The 17898-nt window shown below is 42.7% G+C and overlaps 1 protein-coding gene across 2 annotated transcripts in view; it reads left to right on the top strand.

Annotated features, from left to right (window-relative positions):
- Positions 1-17898, top strand: part of LOC117966242 (neurocan core protein-like) — a 64346-nt gene that overhangs the window by 23719 nt on the left and 22729 nt on the right. For both annotated transcript variants that reach the window (XM_059014077.1, XM_059014078.1), the window contains exons 3-8: positions 978-1361; positions 4650-4824; positions 5995-6122; positions 7416-7709; positions 7978-9306; positions 11036-13117. In XM_059014077.1, the coding sequence (XP_058870060.1) occupies positions 978-1361; positions 4650-4824; positions 5995-6122; positions 7416-7709; positions 7978-9306; positions 11036-13117 (4392 nt within the window). The remainder of the gene's footprint in view (positions 1-977; positions 1362-4649; positions 4825-5994; positions 6123-7415; positions 7710-7977; positions 9307-11035; positions 13118-17898) is intronic.

The following is a 17898-nucleotide window of genomic DNA, read 5'->3' on the forward strand; positions in this document are numbered from 1 at the left end:
AACAAACAGTGCAAGGCTGGTTATCAGTATTACTGAGATCTATAGGCTTCTAAAGGTATGACCAGAGCTGGATTTTGTCAGCCCTGCAAAACCCAGCAACACCTCAAGATATTTGACCCTGTTCCAGCATTCTCCCAGTGACTTGGATAGTTTTCTATTTGTGCACTTCACTCTCATTCTGATTGCTTACAATACAGAACATGGCTCAGCATGTTCCAATCTGTAATGGCTCAGAAGGCAGATGCCTGTCTTTTGCTTTCTTCCTCAGTCCCTGGCACTGTGAAAGTAGATGCTATCGCTGAAGCGCAGCTTGTAAACACTATCATTTTTATTAAGTACTGCGTTGGATAATAAGGTACATTACCTGCAGTGCTTTTGTAAATGTAATACGCTGCCGAGTGAAATTGCACATCTATTCAAGAGACTCAAGCTGTCCGTTCTACAATGCATCACTTCATACAGCGCTGTGGACAGGTTTTTAAAATGTAAATTGGTTCTCCCAGCTCTTGCACCAATCATACTGCTTTTGGATTGGCCATGGGTAGAGTGGCACCACAGAGGTGGCATTTTGGCATACACACTTTTTTTTCACACATTTATTTGAGGATAATACGCTGGGATAATAGGGGCATAAGAACAAAGCTGACACAGAGCTTTAGCAAGGATAGCAATATTCTGCAATTAGCCCCGAAGGATCAATTATCTTTGACAATTACTGTGTGTTTTTTATACAGGGTGGTCCATTCAGACCATTTGTTTTCAGTCCCTAGTCGATGATTGATCTCAAAAACCTTACCAAGTCTGGTCCTAAAGGATCCTAGTGTTTCAGCATTAACAACATGGCCAGCTAACCAAATCCCATAGCCTCCCCACTCTGTGTGTAAAGCAGTGTCTCCTACCCTCTGTGTTGGGACTATAATGGGTATTAAAGGTAACGGACTCCTGCCATGTTCTGATGTTCTCTTCCCCCCATGCAGGAGTGGTGGAAGGAGAGAAGCTGGTCAACATGAAGAAAGTGACCCACCAGGTGGTGCGGGCCGGGCTGGCAGAGACCAGCTTCCTGCCCTGCGTCTTCACCCTGCGGCCCAGCCCCTCACGAGAGCCCCCCCGTATAAAGTGGACCAAGATCGTCTCGGAGGGTGGGGGCAAGATCGAGGTCTCTGTGCTGGTCGCCAAGGACAACGTCATCAAGGTCAAGAAGGACTTCCAGGGTCGAGTCGCCCTGCCCGGTTACCCCGACAACCGCTACAACGCCACCCTCGCCCTCACCGGCCTTCGCTCCAGCGACTCGGGCACCTACCGCTGCGAGGTGGTCGTGGGAATTGACGACGAGCAGGACACAGTGCCCCTAGAGGTCTCCGGTGAGTACTGCACTGAGCTCCTGGGCAGAGGAGTGAGACATGGCTGTATGTTAGAAACTTAAAAACGTTTCAATTGGATGTCTTCATTTGAATGTTTAATAAGTTATGGATGATATATTTAATATATCTGATAGATTTGTACAATACTAAATGCTCCGGGAGAGTCTACACTTTGAATAGCGTCGGTTTTATAGAGGATATTATATCAACCATCACACTTTAGGGAACTTAAAGGGCATATAAGGACCTTTTTATTTTATTGTGTTACATGTTCCCATGTGTTGCTACAACTGTTTACGTAAGGTGTGTGTATTGTTTTAAAAAAAAAATTTTTCATTTTGACCAATTTTTTAAACTTTTAAATTGCATTCCCTGCCTCAAGATGGCTTCCCATGTACCCGCATGGACCTCTCAGAACTACATTTCCCATCATCCTCCTGCTCACTGGTAAATCCATCTCAGTTACATATTGCAATCATATAGTGACTTTTTAAGGTTAAGGTTTAATTTGATGTGTTTAGGTTTATGGATGGGGGCTTCCGATGTTCCTGGAGCATTTGACTCAACATGACCAACAATAACCATTATATATAACAATACATACAACAAAGAAAAGCACAACTTAATGATGTGGATTAGATCCCTTAGTCCAACAGACTAAAAGCCCCAGACTCTCTAGCTCCACTGGTGCTAACATGATTTTATTTAGACCACCAATATTTATATGTGGAATGCATATTATTATTTGTTTATTTAGCAGACACCTTTATGCAAGGTGACTAGGGTGTGTGAATTATGCATCAGCTGCAGAGTCACTTACAACAACGTCTCACCCAAAAGACGGAGCACAAGGAGGTTAAGTGACTTGCTCAGGGTCACACACAGTGAGTCAGTGGCTGAGCCGGGATTTGAACCAGGGACCTCCTGGTTACAAGCCCGTTTCTTTAATCACTGGACCACACAGCCATATCCGTGACCGGTGACTATAAATTGCATTTCTACCTCCTAATTGCCCCCCTGATGGGAGCAGTGTATCAGCAGGCAGGACACCTTTGAGTGTATGTGCTTGTTTCTCTAAAATCCCTGTCCCAATGCCTCTCCGGGGAAATCAATTAACACCAATTAAAAGTCCTTCTTGAGAATCAGTTACTCACCCGTCTGTAAATTATTTCTACAGCCTCAGTCTTAATTGGAGTCATGCAAGACCGCACACTGCAGGACTTCCAATATGAATATTCCATGTGTGCTAATAAATGTATTAACGAGTATTGATAAAAGGGATTATATCAATATAATATTAATTTGGAGGATTTCATGCGTTCATTTCGACAGCATGTGAACACTTGCCTCTCCACTGAAACCTGACACGGCGCTTTAACAAGGAATTTTTTGCATGTGTTCTGTCTGGAGTCAATAACCCGTTTCTGTCCAATTAGGACCTGGGGATCAATTATCTGTGTGGTTTTATTACAGGGTGGTTTTTTCAGCACTTTCGCTCAATTCCACAAAAAAAGCTCCTGTCCTCAGCTGTGTTTATAGAAAAGGATTGGAGCTTAAATGGGTTCTAAATTGATTCCAAAGACTGATCAACAAAATTACCCTGATCTTAGAAACTTAAGCAGGATTGGTCAGTACTTGGACTATGATGTTGTAAGATCTCAGCTTGTCAGGGTTTGGTTCCATCAGCTTTTGGAATCAACAGGAACCCAGAACCAAGCCCCGATCCTTTTCTATACACAGAGCTGCTTCACCAGCTTCTCACAGGGACGTGTTTCAATTCCCAGCTTGACTCAAATTAAACCAACGACCTTCCCCCCGAACTGAAGGTTGTCACTCCAGCAAGACTGGGATTGCTTGAATATCCGTCCGCAGATAGGCGACAGAAAACTGAATTGCTTTCAGCTAACCTAAGCCGAAAACGTGACCTGAAATTGGTCCTCAGACCAAAGGAATTTTTACAGTCATACAAAAGAAGAAAAAAAAAAAATCCATTTGTATTCCTGCCTCTCTTGTTTTCATGTTGTCGAGTCTCCAGAGAGCTCGGGTCTCGCTCGCTCATAGAGGGGACAGAGAGAGGGATGGATTTACACTTTAAAAGTGTAACCCCCCCTTCCTCCCTCCCTCCCTCCCTCCCTCCCTCGTCTCTCCATCCCTGCTGGGACCGCGGATTCACACTTCAAAGACACCTGCGCTGTTTGATGCCTTTTTATTTTCTGTTTTAACTGTTTCTGCAATTTCTTTGTTTCTGTTGTCACATTCTGTGCTAATGGCGCAGTCTAAACGGCTCTGCGCATGTTGTACCCCAAATGAAGCTCATTGGGTACTGTCTCCACCTCCATGCAGAAAGCATGACCATATAACACCAGTTTTAGCATCTCTCCACTGGTTACCAGTTAAATATAAGACTTTAAGATCTTGCTGCTGGCCTTCAATAGCCTGGGTCCATCTTACATCAAGGATCTGCTTTGCTGCAGTCAGCTAAAATGACCTCCTTTCCATGCCAAGAACAAAATAAAGAACTATGGGAGATCGTGCCTTTTGCTCTTTGGCTCCTCATCTCTGGAACACCCTTCCCAGGTCTATCAGGGACTCAGAGTCTGTCTGTTTAAATCGTGCCTCAAGACTCATTTTTATACATGGGCTTATTGCACTGCATATTTTTTATTGTGTTGTTTTATGTATATGTATGTATTTTATGTACTTTTTTAAATGTAAGGTGCTTATCTTAATGAAAGGCACTATCAAAATAAATCTATTATTATTATTATTATTATTATTATTATTATTATTATTATTATTATTATTATTATTATTATTCCAGTCCTAACACTCACCCCCAATTCTAATATACCTGAAGTTTGGCCCCTTCAAGCATGAGAAAATATTGATTTATACCAATGAAATCCTTGCCTTGACAGTTGCGGTTGATGCATAGCTGCAAAAATAATATAAAGAGTGCAAAACCAGGCGGTCTGAAATTGTTTTTTGAAATTCGGATTAACCTGGATATTACTTTGAGATAGGGCCACAGTGAAAATATCTGTTATGATGAACTAATAATTTCAAACCACGACTGAAATCTCATCTTATCAGAACTAGAACTGCCTCTGGTTGTGTATTAACGAAGTATGATGTTTGACATCTCGTTGATGTGAAACTTGTGCTGCCTCATATTTTGCACAGCTGCCCCCAGCTCTGGTTAATGAGAATTCGGTTTCTGAACGGCTTGTTCAACAAACAAACCCCCCCTAAAGCCGTCCTTCTTCTCTCCCGCTGTCCTCTATCCAGGTGTGGTGTTCCACTACCGTGCGCCCAGTGACCGCTACGCCCTGACCTTTGCCGATGCCCAGCGCGTGTGTCTGGAGAACTCAGCGGTCATCGCCTCTCCGAGTCACCTGCAGGCCACCTTCGACGACGGCTACGACAACTGTGATGCGGGCTGGCTCTCTGACCAAACCGTCAGGTAGGACCTGCTGGAGGGAGGTCCACGTAAAGTAACCTAGTGACTGTATAACATGCCAGCTACAGGAGTATTAAATTACTGTGCCAAATAAAGATTTGTCTTTGATTCCTAAAACGTGTAACATCCATACTAACCCCAAGATTCGTGTAAACAAAACAATACTTTAAATGAAATAATAAATACAATTGATTTCTTGCCACACACTGCTTAGTAATTACGCTGACATTACTTCAAGGGTGACTAATTAATTTGGTTTTAGCTCTTAAAGTGCCAAGCTCTTCAGGCAGTGTCAAGTTAGGATGAAAAAAAAAAAAAACGCAGATAAATCTTGAGTTCGGCTGCCTGGGGGGTATTTTAATTGCACTGTTTCCACGGCAACACGTCAGCACATTAACGAACGGGAAGGGAACGTGTAATTAGCCCGAGATATAATGGAATGGAGACATCAGGCTTTTAAGAGATCCAGTTTTTAATTTAAGAAACGCTTTCCGACAGAGTGAAGAGCCAGGTTAATGTCAGAAGATCATTTGCTGACCCGAGTGAATGGAGCTGTTCCTTTAGTTTGAAGCTCTAATTGAATTAAACCTCCTGCCAGTCTGGCTCCCCTGGACCAACAGTCTGTTTATTTTGATATAGAAGTGTTTTTCTTGCCAGGGTGAGACAGAGGTATAGAGCTATAGATATAGATACAGATACACACACACAATAAACCCTTGGATTGAAACACGTGTTCAAATTTACTCATACAGGGTCACCAAAAATTATTTGTGCTGTTGCCCAAAAAGCTCAATAGTGTCATCCGACTCCCCCTCATGATAAACAGCATTGGCCAGCCACAACGTCATTCTCTGGATGAATCATTTTTAATAAGAGTTTAATAAAACATATATTAACTGCAATTTCCATTTTGGAACGGAAAACACTTCCCCTTGAGTTAAAACAGTGACCTCCATTGAGCAATGAAGCATTCATGCTGTCCGTCGTGTTAATATATCGGCTCACACGCTTATCAAACCTCGAGGTTTGTTCTGGCTGACACTCACAGCACAACAAGGCCAAGTCTACAACTGTTTTGTTTCCTTCGATAACACTCCACTTCAACCTTGGCAACAATTGTTTTTCTTTGATCTTTTTTTTTCGGTGTCTTCATTGGATATCTTATCTTTGTAGGTACCCAATCAGATTGCCCCGGCCCGGTTGCTATGGAGACAGAGACAACCTACCTGGAGTCAGGAATTATGGGCAGAGGGGCCCCACAGACCTGTATGATGTCTACTGCTATGCCAGACAGATGACAGGTACTGCTTCAAAAGGTCTCTGCACAGCTTTACTTTTCCAGCAGGCAGGCCAGTTTCAAAATACAAAAGACTGTAGAATAAATCAGAGATACACACCATTAAAATGCATTGCCATTGTCTTTCTTTTAGGAGCGAGACTGCCACTGCTGATGCCAAAAACGTTTGGAGACTTGGCTTCAATGCAGCTTAGTAATGAGAGTTTGGTGTGGTCTCAGTTTCCACCATCGGGGGAACTAAAGCAGTTTAAATTTTAGCCTCTGTATTTTTCTATAACCACATAGTTTTATAATACCATTTTGAGTTGGAATTATCCTCACTTTTTAGTTCTTTTTAGACTTAGTAAGTTATTCTCATTTCTAAACAAGCCATCATAATAAATATGAAGTATAGCTATAGCGACGCCATTAGCTTTAATTCAGGCCCGGCCCCTATGCTGCAGTGGGTACATTTATGTCCAGTTTGTTATCAAATAGCAGGCTGTAAATCCATTACCCATCTATCGAAGCACTCTCCGTAAGCCTTCATCTCAATTGCCTATTAAAGTACAATGGATTGTGCTTTTCAATATTTAGTTAATCAGTATCATTCCATGTCAATGCAAAATTAATCAAGAGCATTTCACATATTTAGCCCTTTACAGTTATTTCCTGCATTGATTTTTTTTTTCTTTTCAAAGACTGCTTCATAGGTCACATGAATACGGCTGCACTGAGGTCGTAAATTGTTAGCCTAAAGCAGAAATCAGAAGCAAAGCAGATGCCCTCAATCATGTTTTTTATAAAGTGTAAGCAATATAAACAACTCAGCTTAATTGGATGTACCCTAAAGGCCAGTGGCGTAGGTATAGCTGATTGTACTCCATAGAAAAGCTTGAAATGGGATAAAACTGCCATGCAGTTCTCACTACAGTTAAGGGACAATAGGAACAATCTACTTGCACTCTCAACTCTGCCCTGACCTGAACTTCCATTGTGACTAATTGGGCAAGGAATTTGTAATCTGAACTAATGCCAACTGGGTGCTAAAGTTTAGCCAGATTCAACCCCATGTGAGTAACAGCTAGCGAAGCAGCCCACTACGACACCTCCCTTTATAACAGTTGTAAAAAGGGGTAAAAGCATAAGAAAGTGTAGTAAAGCATAATAAAAGGATGGTAAAGCAGACTGGACACAAAAGCATAGTAAAAACCATAGTAAAGCATAATAAATGTGCAGTATGGTTTAATGCAAAATGAGTGTTTGTAATAGGAAAGCGACTACGCCGCCCTAGAGCTAATACTCCTCCTGTCTGCAGGTGAGGTGTTCCACTCGACAGTCCCAGAGAAGCTGAGTTTGGCCACGGCTTCAACGCACTGCCACTCCCTGGGGGCACAGCTGGCTACAGCCGGGCAGCTCTATCTGGCCTGGCACGGGGGGCTTGACCGCTGCGACCCGGGCTGGCTGGCAGACGGCAGCGTGCGATACCCCATCAGGCAGCCACGCAAGAACTGCGGCGGGGACGAGCCCGGAGTCAGAACCCTCTACCAGCACCCCAACCGCACCGGCTTCCCCGACACCACCTCCCTCTACGACGCATACTGCTACAGAGGTAGAGCGGAGGACGCGCTTCTGTGTGGGGCTTAGATCTTCTTTATTTTGTTTTGCAGTGTTTTTAAAAAAGAGTGGGAAGCATTATTGCACTTCTTTCTATCTTTCTTTCCTTCCTTCTTTCTTTCTTTCTCTTTTTTCTCTATGAGTAATTCTATGGTAACAAGTTTTAATTTTACCAAAGCTTTGATAAAACATCTACTACTACTAGATTAAGTATAGATAAAAAGTCAGCTGCTAGGTATAACTATACATTATTTTCTTCTCAGAGAATCCTTCTGCTGTGGCCGCTGGTCTGCTGTTATCAAAGAATCTGAAAGACACCGATTCCACATCCCCAGCCCAGGGAGAGCCCAAAACATTCATCCGGGGGGGCAACGGCGCCCTGAAGGAGCAGATTAACTTCATTGCATCAAACGACTCTTCTGAGATCTCAGCAGAGCATGTGGTCATCCATCTGAAACCAGCCTCCTCCAGCTTAGCACTAGACAAGCAGCTGGGGCAAAAAGCGACAGACTCGCAGGGGTCTGAGCAAAGACAGGCTGCTACCCCTGAGCCATCACCGGGGCTTGGGGATTTATCCATGACGGAAATGTTGGGGCATCAGCAAGGTGACACAGAATGGCAGAAGGAGCTGGAAGATGAGACAATCAAAGAAGAGACTTGGTTGCTATCTAGATCCCATCAACAGCCCATCTCAGCAGCACCCGCAGCTGGTCTACAGTCTGATGAGATGAACAGTCTGCTCTCCAATTTGGTTGATCCTCCAAGGAACCCTGAAGGGAACCACTGGCAGGATTCTATTGACCAGCATGTTTCAGAATTCATGGCTGACTCTTCAGAGCAGATCTTTTCCACCACATCCCATGAAAAATTGGAAGAGATCCCAATAGTTCAGAAGCCAACGGAACCTGGAATAGCATATGCCCTGGGACTAAACACTTCTCCATCACAAGCAAGAGAAGAATCTGAAATGAATCCACCAAACCTTTCTGAGGTCCACCCCACAAACCAAGAGGGCACCATGCTGGACCCACTGGGGGTGAAGACCACACAGGTTTCATCATTAGATGGTGGGTCACCAAGCTCAACTGAAGAGCATTCAAACCAAGTGAAAATCCAAGAATCCCCTGAATTTAATGGACCTACTCCAGAAACGACAGAAACTAGCCTGCTCCATAATAACAATTTGCTTCTAAACAATCCAAAAGAAGAATTCGGACAAGAAGACGCAGAAAGCCCAACATCAATGGCTGTCAAGGTCAGCACAGAGGTGCATCTTAATGATGTTGGATCTTCAGAGATCAGTGCTAATGAGACACACTTGGAAGAGGATGATATCATCAGTGAATCCAGTGATCTGCTCCTTGTAGAGGAAAAAATCGAATCTGCACCTGAAACTGCAAATCTGGGCTCCATTCCTGCAGTGAGTGTCAATGAGTCCCACCATCCTGGACAAGAAAAGGTTGATGATTTGGCCAGTTCGGCACAGAACCCCACTGGAAAGAGTGCTGAAGACTATGAAGGCACAGTTTTACAAGAGTCAAATCCTGTCTCTTCTGATTCTGCAAATGCACTGGAGAACGACGCTGCTTTTGGTAAGGAGGGGCAATGTATCTGCATTTCAGCATGTCTGTCTATAGTATTAATATTCCAGCAGTACTGGACGAAAACAACATCTTATAAGAGATATTATATATGTGTATTAATAGAAGTAATTGCATCCATCCGTTTTCTCCTTGTATTTGCTACAGTGCAGACAGGTTTTAATGATGAAGAATAGGCTGCTGAAAAGCATAACCAGATCTTCAGCTCCCGGAGGGGGGCTGATCTAACGGATGTTTCTATTGCCAGTTCCGAAACATCAAATTAGAAACAATACCTGAGATCTCGCTGCCACACTTCATCACCACATCTAAAACATAACAATAAAAGGCCAGTGCCTTGGCAGCAACATGATGAATTATTTTCAGGTTGCAAATCAATAAGAGTCAGCATTCTACCCTGCAACATTCATTAATAAAAATGTCCTCCCTGGCCCAGATTCAACCCAGAACATTAATGTTTTAACACTGGGTGAAAATGTAGCTTTAGTAGTCTGCATGCATAATGCAAGCCGGTTTCCAATTAATTCAGAGCTTCTTTTAATAAATGGTTACCAGAGCTGTGGTCTTCTGAATCTTCCGCCCAATTATGTCCCAACTCTGAATGCAATTATCACAGTAAAGGGTCTGCAGACAAAAGGCAGGGTAAATGTTTGGAAGTGGCATCAGGGGCCAATTTAAACCAGTTCTATATATGTGCAGCATGCCTTTTATCATGATCATTTTCACCAACCTGTGGAATAAAGATCCTAACTGTTTAATTGAAAAAGTGCAGTAGAATCATAGGGCTATTAGACTGCAGTTTAAATGCATTGGAACCGCTGTTTAAGTGCTCTGATAAAGCTACATAGAATGCTCTGACCTTAACATTATTATTATTATTATTACTTCTGACACTGAGCTACTCAAACCTACTACCTTTAACACTGCAGCCCAGAGCACGAACCACTGAGCCACTTTAATCTGCTGCCTTCCACACTGCAGTCCAACACTCAAACCACTGAACTGCTCAATCTTACCACCTTTTTAACACTGCATCCCAGCGCACTATCCACTGAGCTACTCAAACCCATTACCATCCGCACTGCAGCCCAGCTCTCTATACCCCAACAAGCAAATCAAACCTGCTACTTTGCAGTCTAACAGCTTCCTCCTCCAGCAGTGAATCTGTAAAGTGGGCAACTGGTGTTCCTTTCTTTGTTGCTTAAAATACTTACTGTTCTCTGCTTTTCAGATGAATGAAATGCCCTGACTGCCAAGGTGATAAAACCACTATAGAAAATGAAATAAAAAAATAAAACGATGGCAGTCAATGAAATCTGAAAACATTAAACCAGCTGTGAAAAGATTCCTCTTTTGTCTGTGTTTGTCTGGGGGGAAGTAGTCTACCCAAAGCTACAAAAATACATAAATATGTAAACATGTATTTCGCCTTTGAAATGGCAGAGGTGATGAATTATGTACAGAGTTTGAACAGAAATTATAATAAATTGTCTCTCTGAATTTTTATGAGCGTACAATAAATAATGACTAACAAACAGCTTTAGGAGAATCCAGTTTAATGTTCTTCTTATATATATATTTAAAGAGCAGAATACATTTGAAATAATGACTGCATCACAGGAGGTAACACAGTTTGTGTTTTGATTGCTGATTTAACACACATTTAATTACAACTAACGCTGTTTCTCTGCAAGTTAATCACAGTGTGTTGTCCCCACAGGATTAATTTCACCGGGACACAAAGGGAAAATGCATCCAACAATGACAGCTAATGAATCATCACCAGAGCCCAGTGCTGCCAGCACAGTGCCAGCTTCTACCCCGCTGCCAGGCAGGAAAGACGAATGGGCACGTGAGCCAACAGCTGGCACCATACAGGACAGCAGAGCTCCAGAAAGGGAGAGATTGGCAGTCAACGAATCAAGGAGATCCTTTCAGGATGAAGAGCCATTAACTGCAATCACAGGCGGCCAGTCCGCTGAGCTGCACAGCCGTGGAGGAGAGGGTACCCTGAGAATCATGGTGATTACAACGCCCTCGCCCTCACCTTTCAATGATTCTGCCCCTGAGATATCGGGAGATGACCTCCCCTCTTTGCAGGAGGATATAACCATCCGTCAAAAACTTGTGGAAGATTTCAAGGCAGACTCCTCTGAATCAGAGATGACCAGTGCCCTGGAAGCCAGAAGAACACACATAGAGGACCAGGCCATCCCATCCTTGCTGGACATCCATGAAATCTTCTCGGGAGGGGGCTCTGACGCGGATGGAGACTCCCTCCCTCTAGTGACCGTCGGCTTTCATTCATCAAAACAACAAACTTCTTCTAACGTGCCTTCATATGAACCGGAACCTTCAGCAAAGCCAATGTTGCCTTTTACATCCCCGTCCGAGAATTCTGAACTTGAGAAGGTTGAAGATGGGAGTGGAGATGCAGAAGAGGGTCTCCTTGCTATATCTAAGGGATCCAAAAACCCCACCACAACCAAAAGACCTTCAACCTCTTTCCCTCACATAGACCACGCCTTAGAGAGAGAATCCTTGTGGGAAGTAACCCTGAAGCCACAGAAGGAAGAAGATTTGTTTAATCCGACAACCATCCAGGGACGTCAGGATGCTGTGTCCACGACAGTGCCTAGCAGTGGCAACAAAGACATTGGGACGGAGGAGGTGGTTCCAGAAGACAGGCTGGATGTTAAAGGTGGTCAGCTGTTCCACGAGTCGTCCACAGAGGCTGCTGCTTTGAATACAGAAGAAAGCGTGGCTGAAGTAAAGGGAGAAGTTGCTTTTGTCCAGCACTCAACTGAAGTTCAACCAACTGAGGTCACAGCGGCAGAAGCAACTCCTTCTGGAGAACCTAAGGATGTGAGAATGCCTTCCACACCTGATGCCTTCCTTGTGACAGATGGAAAAACAACTTTGACCCCTTTGAAAGAAGGGAGAAGCCCACAAAGCCCAGCCACTGAAGACCTGCTCGTTACAACCTCATTGTCACCAGTTACAAGTATGGGGATCACATCAGAGTCCATAGTTCCTGTGGGTGACTTGCTGACCACTAAAGCTGCTACAAATGAAAGAATGGAGATGCTCTTTCCAACTGTCCCAACCACTGCAAGCAGAGAAGAGTTGGAGTTGACTACCCCTGAGCAGTTAGTACATACTGAAGTACTGAAGGAGCAACTGCTGTTGGACAATGCTGTGGAGAGCACCCCATCTGGAGAGCAGCCAAGAACAGCCACCAAGGAACCTGCCGATGAAACCACTGACTCCACCATGGAACCAACCATCTCTGCCACACAGTCACCAGAGAATGAATTAGAAGGAGAAACAGAAGTAGATGCAGAAGGATTGGAGACTACGAATCAACCAGCAAGTCATGAGGCAGAGAACAGCTCTTCCTCTGTTCAGCCAACCAGACTGGTTCTCACCATCAAGGTGTCCAGTGAAGGTGCAGAGACGTATCCAGTGACGGCTAGAGCCACTGATGAGAGTAGATCCATGGAACCCTCCATGACCACAGCCACCTCCCCTGTATTTAAGTCGGTTACTCCCGAAGATGGGCCTTCATTAGAACTGGCTTTTATCACCACTGTTGGGTCGCACACAATGCCTTCTGGAACCCAGCCCTCTACTCCAGAGATGGAAGTGTACAGTGGCAGTGGAATGGGGCATGTATCTCCTGGAGAAGAGCAGGTGAACGGAACATTGCTGGCACCGAAGTCCAGTTCCCAGCTTCCGTCTGCCTTGAATGAATCCACCTTCGGCACAGACTGGGAAGACATAGGAGCTTCAGAAGAACCAGGTAGGAGAATTTCTTCTTTTTTTCTCACTTCTTCTTAATATACAGTGCTCCCCCATTATTTCACAGTTTGGCCGTGTTGACAGTTAATTGTCATGTTCTATGTTTGCCATACAATGGCCGGTCACTGATTCACTCTTTTCAACATTTGGAGATTTTTGATGTTTAAGTCAGATAGTGAAATAAAGAGGGAGCAATGTACATTAGTCAGGTATATTTAAACTGAACCTTGTTCGGTAACAAGCAATAAAGAAACAGTGTCCCCAAAATCAGACAGTGGAGAGCAGCTGAACATCCAGGGCTAAATTCTCAAAGCTGTTTACTTCATCATTTTTTTTCAGACGAGAGAAACACACCCAATGAAGTTACCATACCAGAATAACTAAGAACTCCAGATCAGAAGGTTGCGTGTTCAAGTATTAAGTTGTTTCTTATTCGTTCTAGATGTTTAATTGGTGTTTTACCTATTCAGAAAAAAATTGTGCCAGTGACGATTTAGAGTAAATAGCCTTGAGAATCTAGCCCCTAATTGTGGTGGTGTGTGGCGTACTCTCTTTAGGAGTTCTGTGAATGGCTGGTTGTTTGGAATGGAGGATGCCTGGGTGTTTGTTTGTTAATCAGCAGGACGAGATCTCCATAATGAGGATGGCTCTGGAAATGGAAAGGTCCGAGGTCATGACAAATCAATGGGGAGGGAGGATGAGTCATGCACTAATTGATTTAATGATGTGTCCTGCTTGTCCTTACTTCAAATAATGAATCTCTAAAATGTCCACAGCACCCCCTTTTATCTACAGAACAGATTTCATAAATCCTTAGCACCCTTTCATAAATATTTTCTTGCAGTGCATTCCCATACTATGTAAGTCTCACATTTTCACACAGTTTTCAAAGGAGCACTTCAAGTTGAAAAACATGAGAATAACCGTATTAAACCATTTTCAATTCGTCAAAACACTCTTCTGCCCTAAGTGGCACATCTACAAAGCTTTTACTCCAGGCTTTATATTTAACCGTTGTATCTAACTCCTAATAGAACTCTTTGTTGGCTAGAACCACCCTCCCCTGGAGACGAGATTATATAAATGGCTTTGCTGTCATTCCTTTTTAAGTAAAAGCTTGCGCACAGCAAGCGCGCGTCCTTGGAATGCAAGGGGTAATTAACTGTAATAGGTTTGCGAGTGGTAGGAATGCCGGCATGCATTTTTCCTCTAAAAAAAATAACAAAATCATCCAGTCTGGGCCCCTGGTTGTCTGCCCCCTGTGGGCAGCACTGCAGACAGACATGATCAGCACATAAGGGGGCTCATTTTATATCATTAAAATAGATCCCAAGTTCTCTTAAGCGTTGGAACGCAGGACACAGAGGCGGTGAGAATATTGTATAATTACACAGTATTAACATTTTTTAACTGTTTTTTTTGTCAGGATGAGCAAATGCAGATATGTCTGCGGCTCATCCTTCCTCCCCCCGCTGGTCAGATACAGTCAGAGGGCTGTTTAATGATTTATCAGCTTCTCAACTACTTCGTTGCACTAAGGGGACTCCAGGGCCTTTTTAGAACACTGCGTTCTCCTTTCTGAAAAATAGCCCTCTGCATGTCCTATATAATAACAGCACTGGGGAACTAGCTCCCTTTAATTAGCCACAGATCAAGGGGTACAGCATGTGATTCCACTCAAACAACCCCTGTCACCCTGATACCTCAATTACACGACCTCTATAAATACCTCTGTTATCACCCCTAGTATAAGTGGTTGATTCTGTCTCCATGACTATTACAGTTTTTTTTTTTTCTATGTGCTGTATTTGTTTAGGTCGTTGTTTGAATTAATTACATACTGTCTGAATGCAAGGGTGCATAATGAAGAAAGAAATGAATAATTATCTATGCCAGAGCTAATATATACGTGTATATATATATATATATATATATATATATATATATATATATATATATATATAGCAACTACACTCCGACACAGCTTCTGCTCATTAAACATGCCAGATGTATAAAACCCAACGTCAGTTTTGCTCCTACCTAAGAATACAGCTTGTCCTATCAGTCGTTTCAAACTCAAAGCCTTATATGAGACAGTTCAAAAGAGCCATCTTGTGCAGATCAATGAGCCATATATGGGAGGCTGTGTGGTCTGGTGGTTAGGGAAAAGGGCTTGTAACCAGGAGGTCCCCGGTTCAAATCCCGTCTCACTCACTGTGTCTGACCTTGAGCAAGTCACTTCACCTCCTTGTGCTCCGTCTTTCATGTGAGACATTGTGTAAGTGACTCTGCAGCTGATGCAGAGTTCACACACCGTAGTCTCTGTAAGTCGCCTTGGATAAAGGCGTCTGCTAAATAAACTAATAATAATAACAAATAATATAGGACTCAAGAGCCATATCCGTTGCACAGCCCTGCTCTGGTTGCTGTGGAAGGTATATTACTGCACTATTACAAACCCAGAAACTTAACCCTTTAGGTACTGAATAATACTGCATGTTTGAATTTCCCGCAGTTATTGAAGAACAGAGCGGATGCAACCCCTTCAAGCACATATTCCTTCCACATAAATCTGCAGATCTAAAATTCCTTGCACGTTTTAACAATGTTTGATCGATCTTGCATTGTTACGAACAAATGCTATGACCAATATTAGATTACAAGGATGAGTGCAAGTGAAACCGGTCTAAACATGATAAATGTTACAACAGGTCAGCCTGCTTTGTGCTAGACTTCTTCATTGTGCACTGCTTCAGTGTTTAAGTGATACGAGCCGATGGTTTGATTTGATCATTCCTATCCTAGATTTGAAAGAGATTCAGGTACACTTTCATTTGCTCGCCCTGCGCTGTGCTCGGATCACCTTAATTTTATTTTTTACATCATTTTGATTTGATACAGACGCCAGTACTTGTCAAGGGTAGCGAATTATAATGGTCAAACTTAAAAAGTTACAAGCGATTAAACAAAAACAGTCCGAGTTCAGTTCACAGTTAATCAGAATGCAAATGAAAGTCGTTCTGTCGAGTGAATTCCAGCTTTCTAGCAGTAAAAAGAAACAAGCTGTCAGCTTCATTGCTCACACATACAGTGTCAAAATAGCTGGCTGTACATTTAGAAAGTTTGATTTTCTTTAAAGCAGCTGTCATCTGCATTTGAATACAGTACTTAAATAATAATAATAATAATAATAAGTGGAACTGCTTGTCAGGAACGAGGATAATCTATCAAGCTGCTCCCAGACTTTCAAAAAACATTTTCAAAAAATAGTATTCAGCTTTTGACAAGACATTATTTGCAATGAAAGATTAAAGGCAAGCTTGATTGGGCAGGCAGGTAGCCACTTCAAATGATTCTAAATCATTTACCGCATTTAGGAATAAATAATTGGAGACACCCTGGGTCCAATTCAAAATACAATATGCAAGGATTAGAAATACATTTTGATGTTCAGGAAAGTGTTCTAGAGTTTCGGTTTCTTTCACTAAAATTAAAAAAAAAAGTTTCATGCATGTAAATCTATCAAAACACTGAATTAAAACGGGCTTTGAAAAAACAGTCCTTAACAAAAAACAGTCCTTAAAGCTGAATAGTGGCCTGTAACGTGAAGTGGCTTCCTCGAGGTTATACGTACGAGTGAGCTTTGTTTTCCTGATTTCCATCCCTGACAATAGTTCTGTGTTTGTATTGATTTTGTGCTCCGATGTCATTGTTGACGGCATCTCTCATACATGCTTCTTGTCTTCATTGTGGTTTCATCACTCTTTAATGTCTCCCCAGACAGGAGTATTGTTCTCTTAATCAGCTCCCACACTGAAATATGAACAATGATTAGAGAGAACCCTGTGGGTCCCATCACACACTGCGATACAGCGTTTCACAACACTCTGTAGCGTAATGTGAGTCCTACCTTACCAACATCTTTAAATGTGTGTTTGGTACAAGAAACAGGGTCTAGTTACATTTAAAAAATTAAATATATATATCAAACCACTGGGTTTTATAGGAGGCTTGGTGGTCCAGTGGTTAAAGAAAAGGGCTTGATACCAGGAGGTTACCGTTTCAAATCCTGGCTCAGCCACTGACTCACTTAACCTTGTGCTCCGTCCTTCAGATGAGACGTAAAACCGACTCAGCAGCTGTTGATGCATAGTTCACCCGCTAGTCTCTAAATCGCTCTGGATAAAAGCGTCTGCTAAATGACAGATTCATAATAATAATAATGCATGTTTGAGGATGCAATGTGTGTGTGTGTATATATATATATATATATATATATATATACATAAAAAGATTTCCATTGCCTTAGTTTTTTGCCTTATTTGTCTAATGCTACTCATGTTCTACATCTAAAACACAGTCCTCTCTACTATCTTCACTTACAACAGACACTTTTGTCTCTAAGTGGGATTTCAAACTCAAACTCATGACAACATTCGCACAATGTGACAAACATTTGAATAATTTGCAGCGTAACAGCACAAGGGTGGCACCACACTGCATACACCCAGTGCTATAATGAATCTGTGCTTTCTCATTCCCCTGTATTATGTTATAGATCTCCGACCTGTATCTCTCTCTGCACAGACCCTGCATGTGTAAATCAGAAGCAGTCCCTGTAAGCCGGGGGGGGGGGGGGGGGGGGTATCTCCCTATTTTCAGCCCCTCGTTATACAGCACTGCACTTCTTCAAGAGATGGGCTTGTGTATGCTTCTTACTTGACTGCACCTGGTATTCAAAGAAGATTTGGGTCAGGCATTGAAATGCATTGAGAGTCACCT

Source organism: Acipenser ruthenus, chromosome 47, assembly GCF_902713425.1.
Source record: "Acipenser ruthenus chromosome 47, fAciRut3.2 maternal haplotype, whole genome shotgun sequence".
Lineage (NCBI taxonomy): Eukaryota > Metazoa > Chordata > Actinopteri > Acipenseriformes > Acipenseridae > Acipenser > Acipenser ruthenus.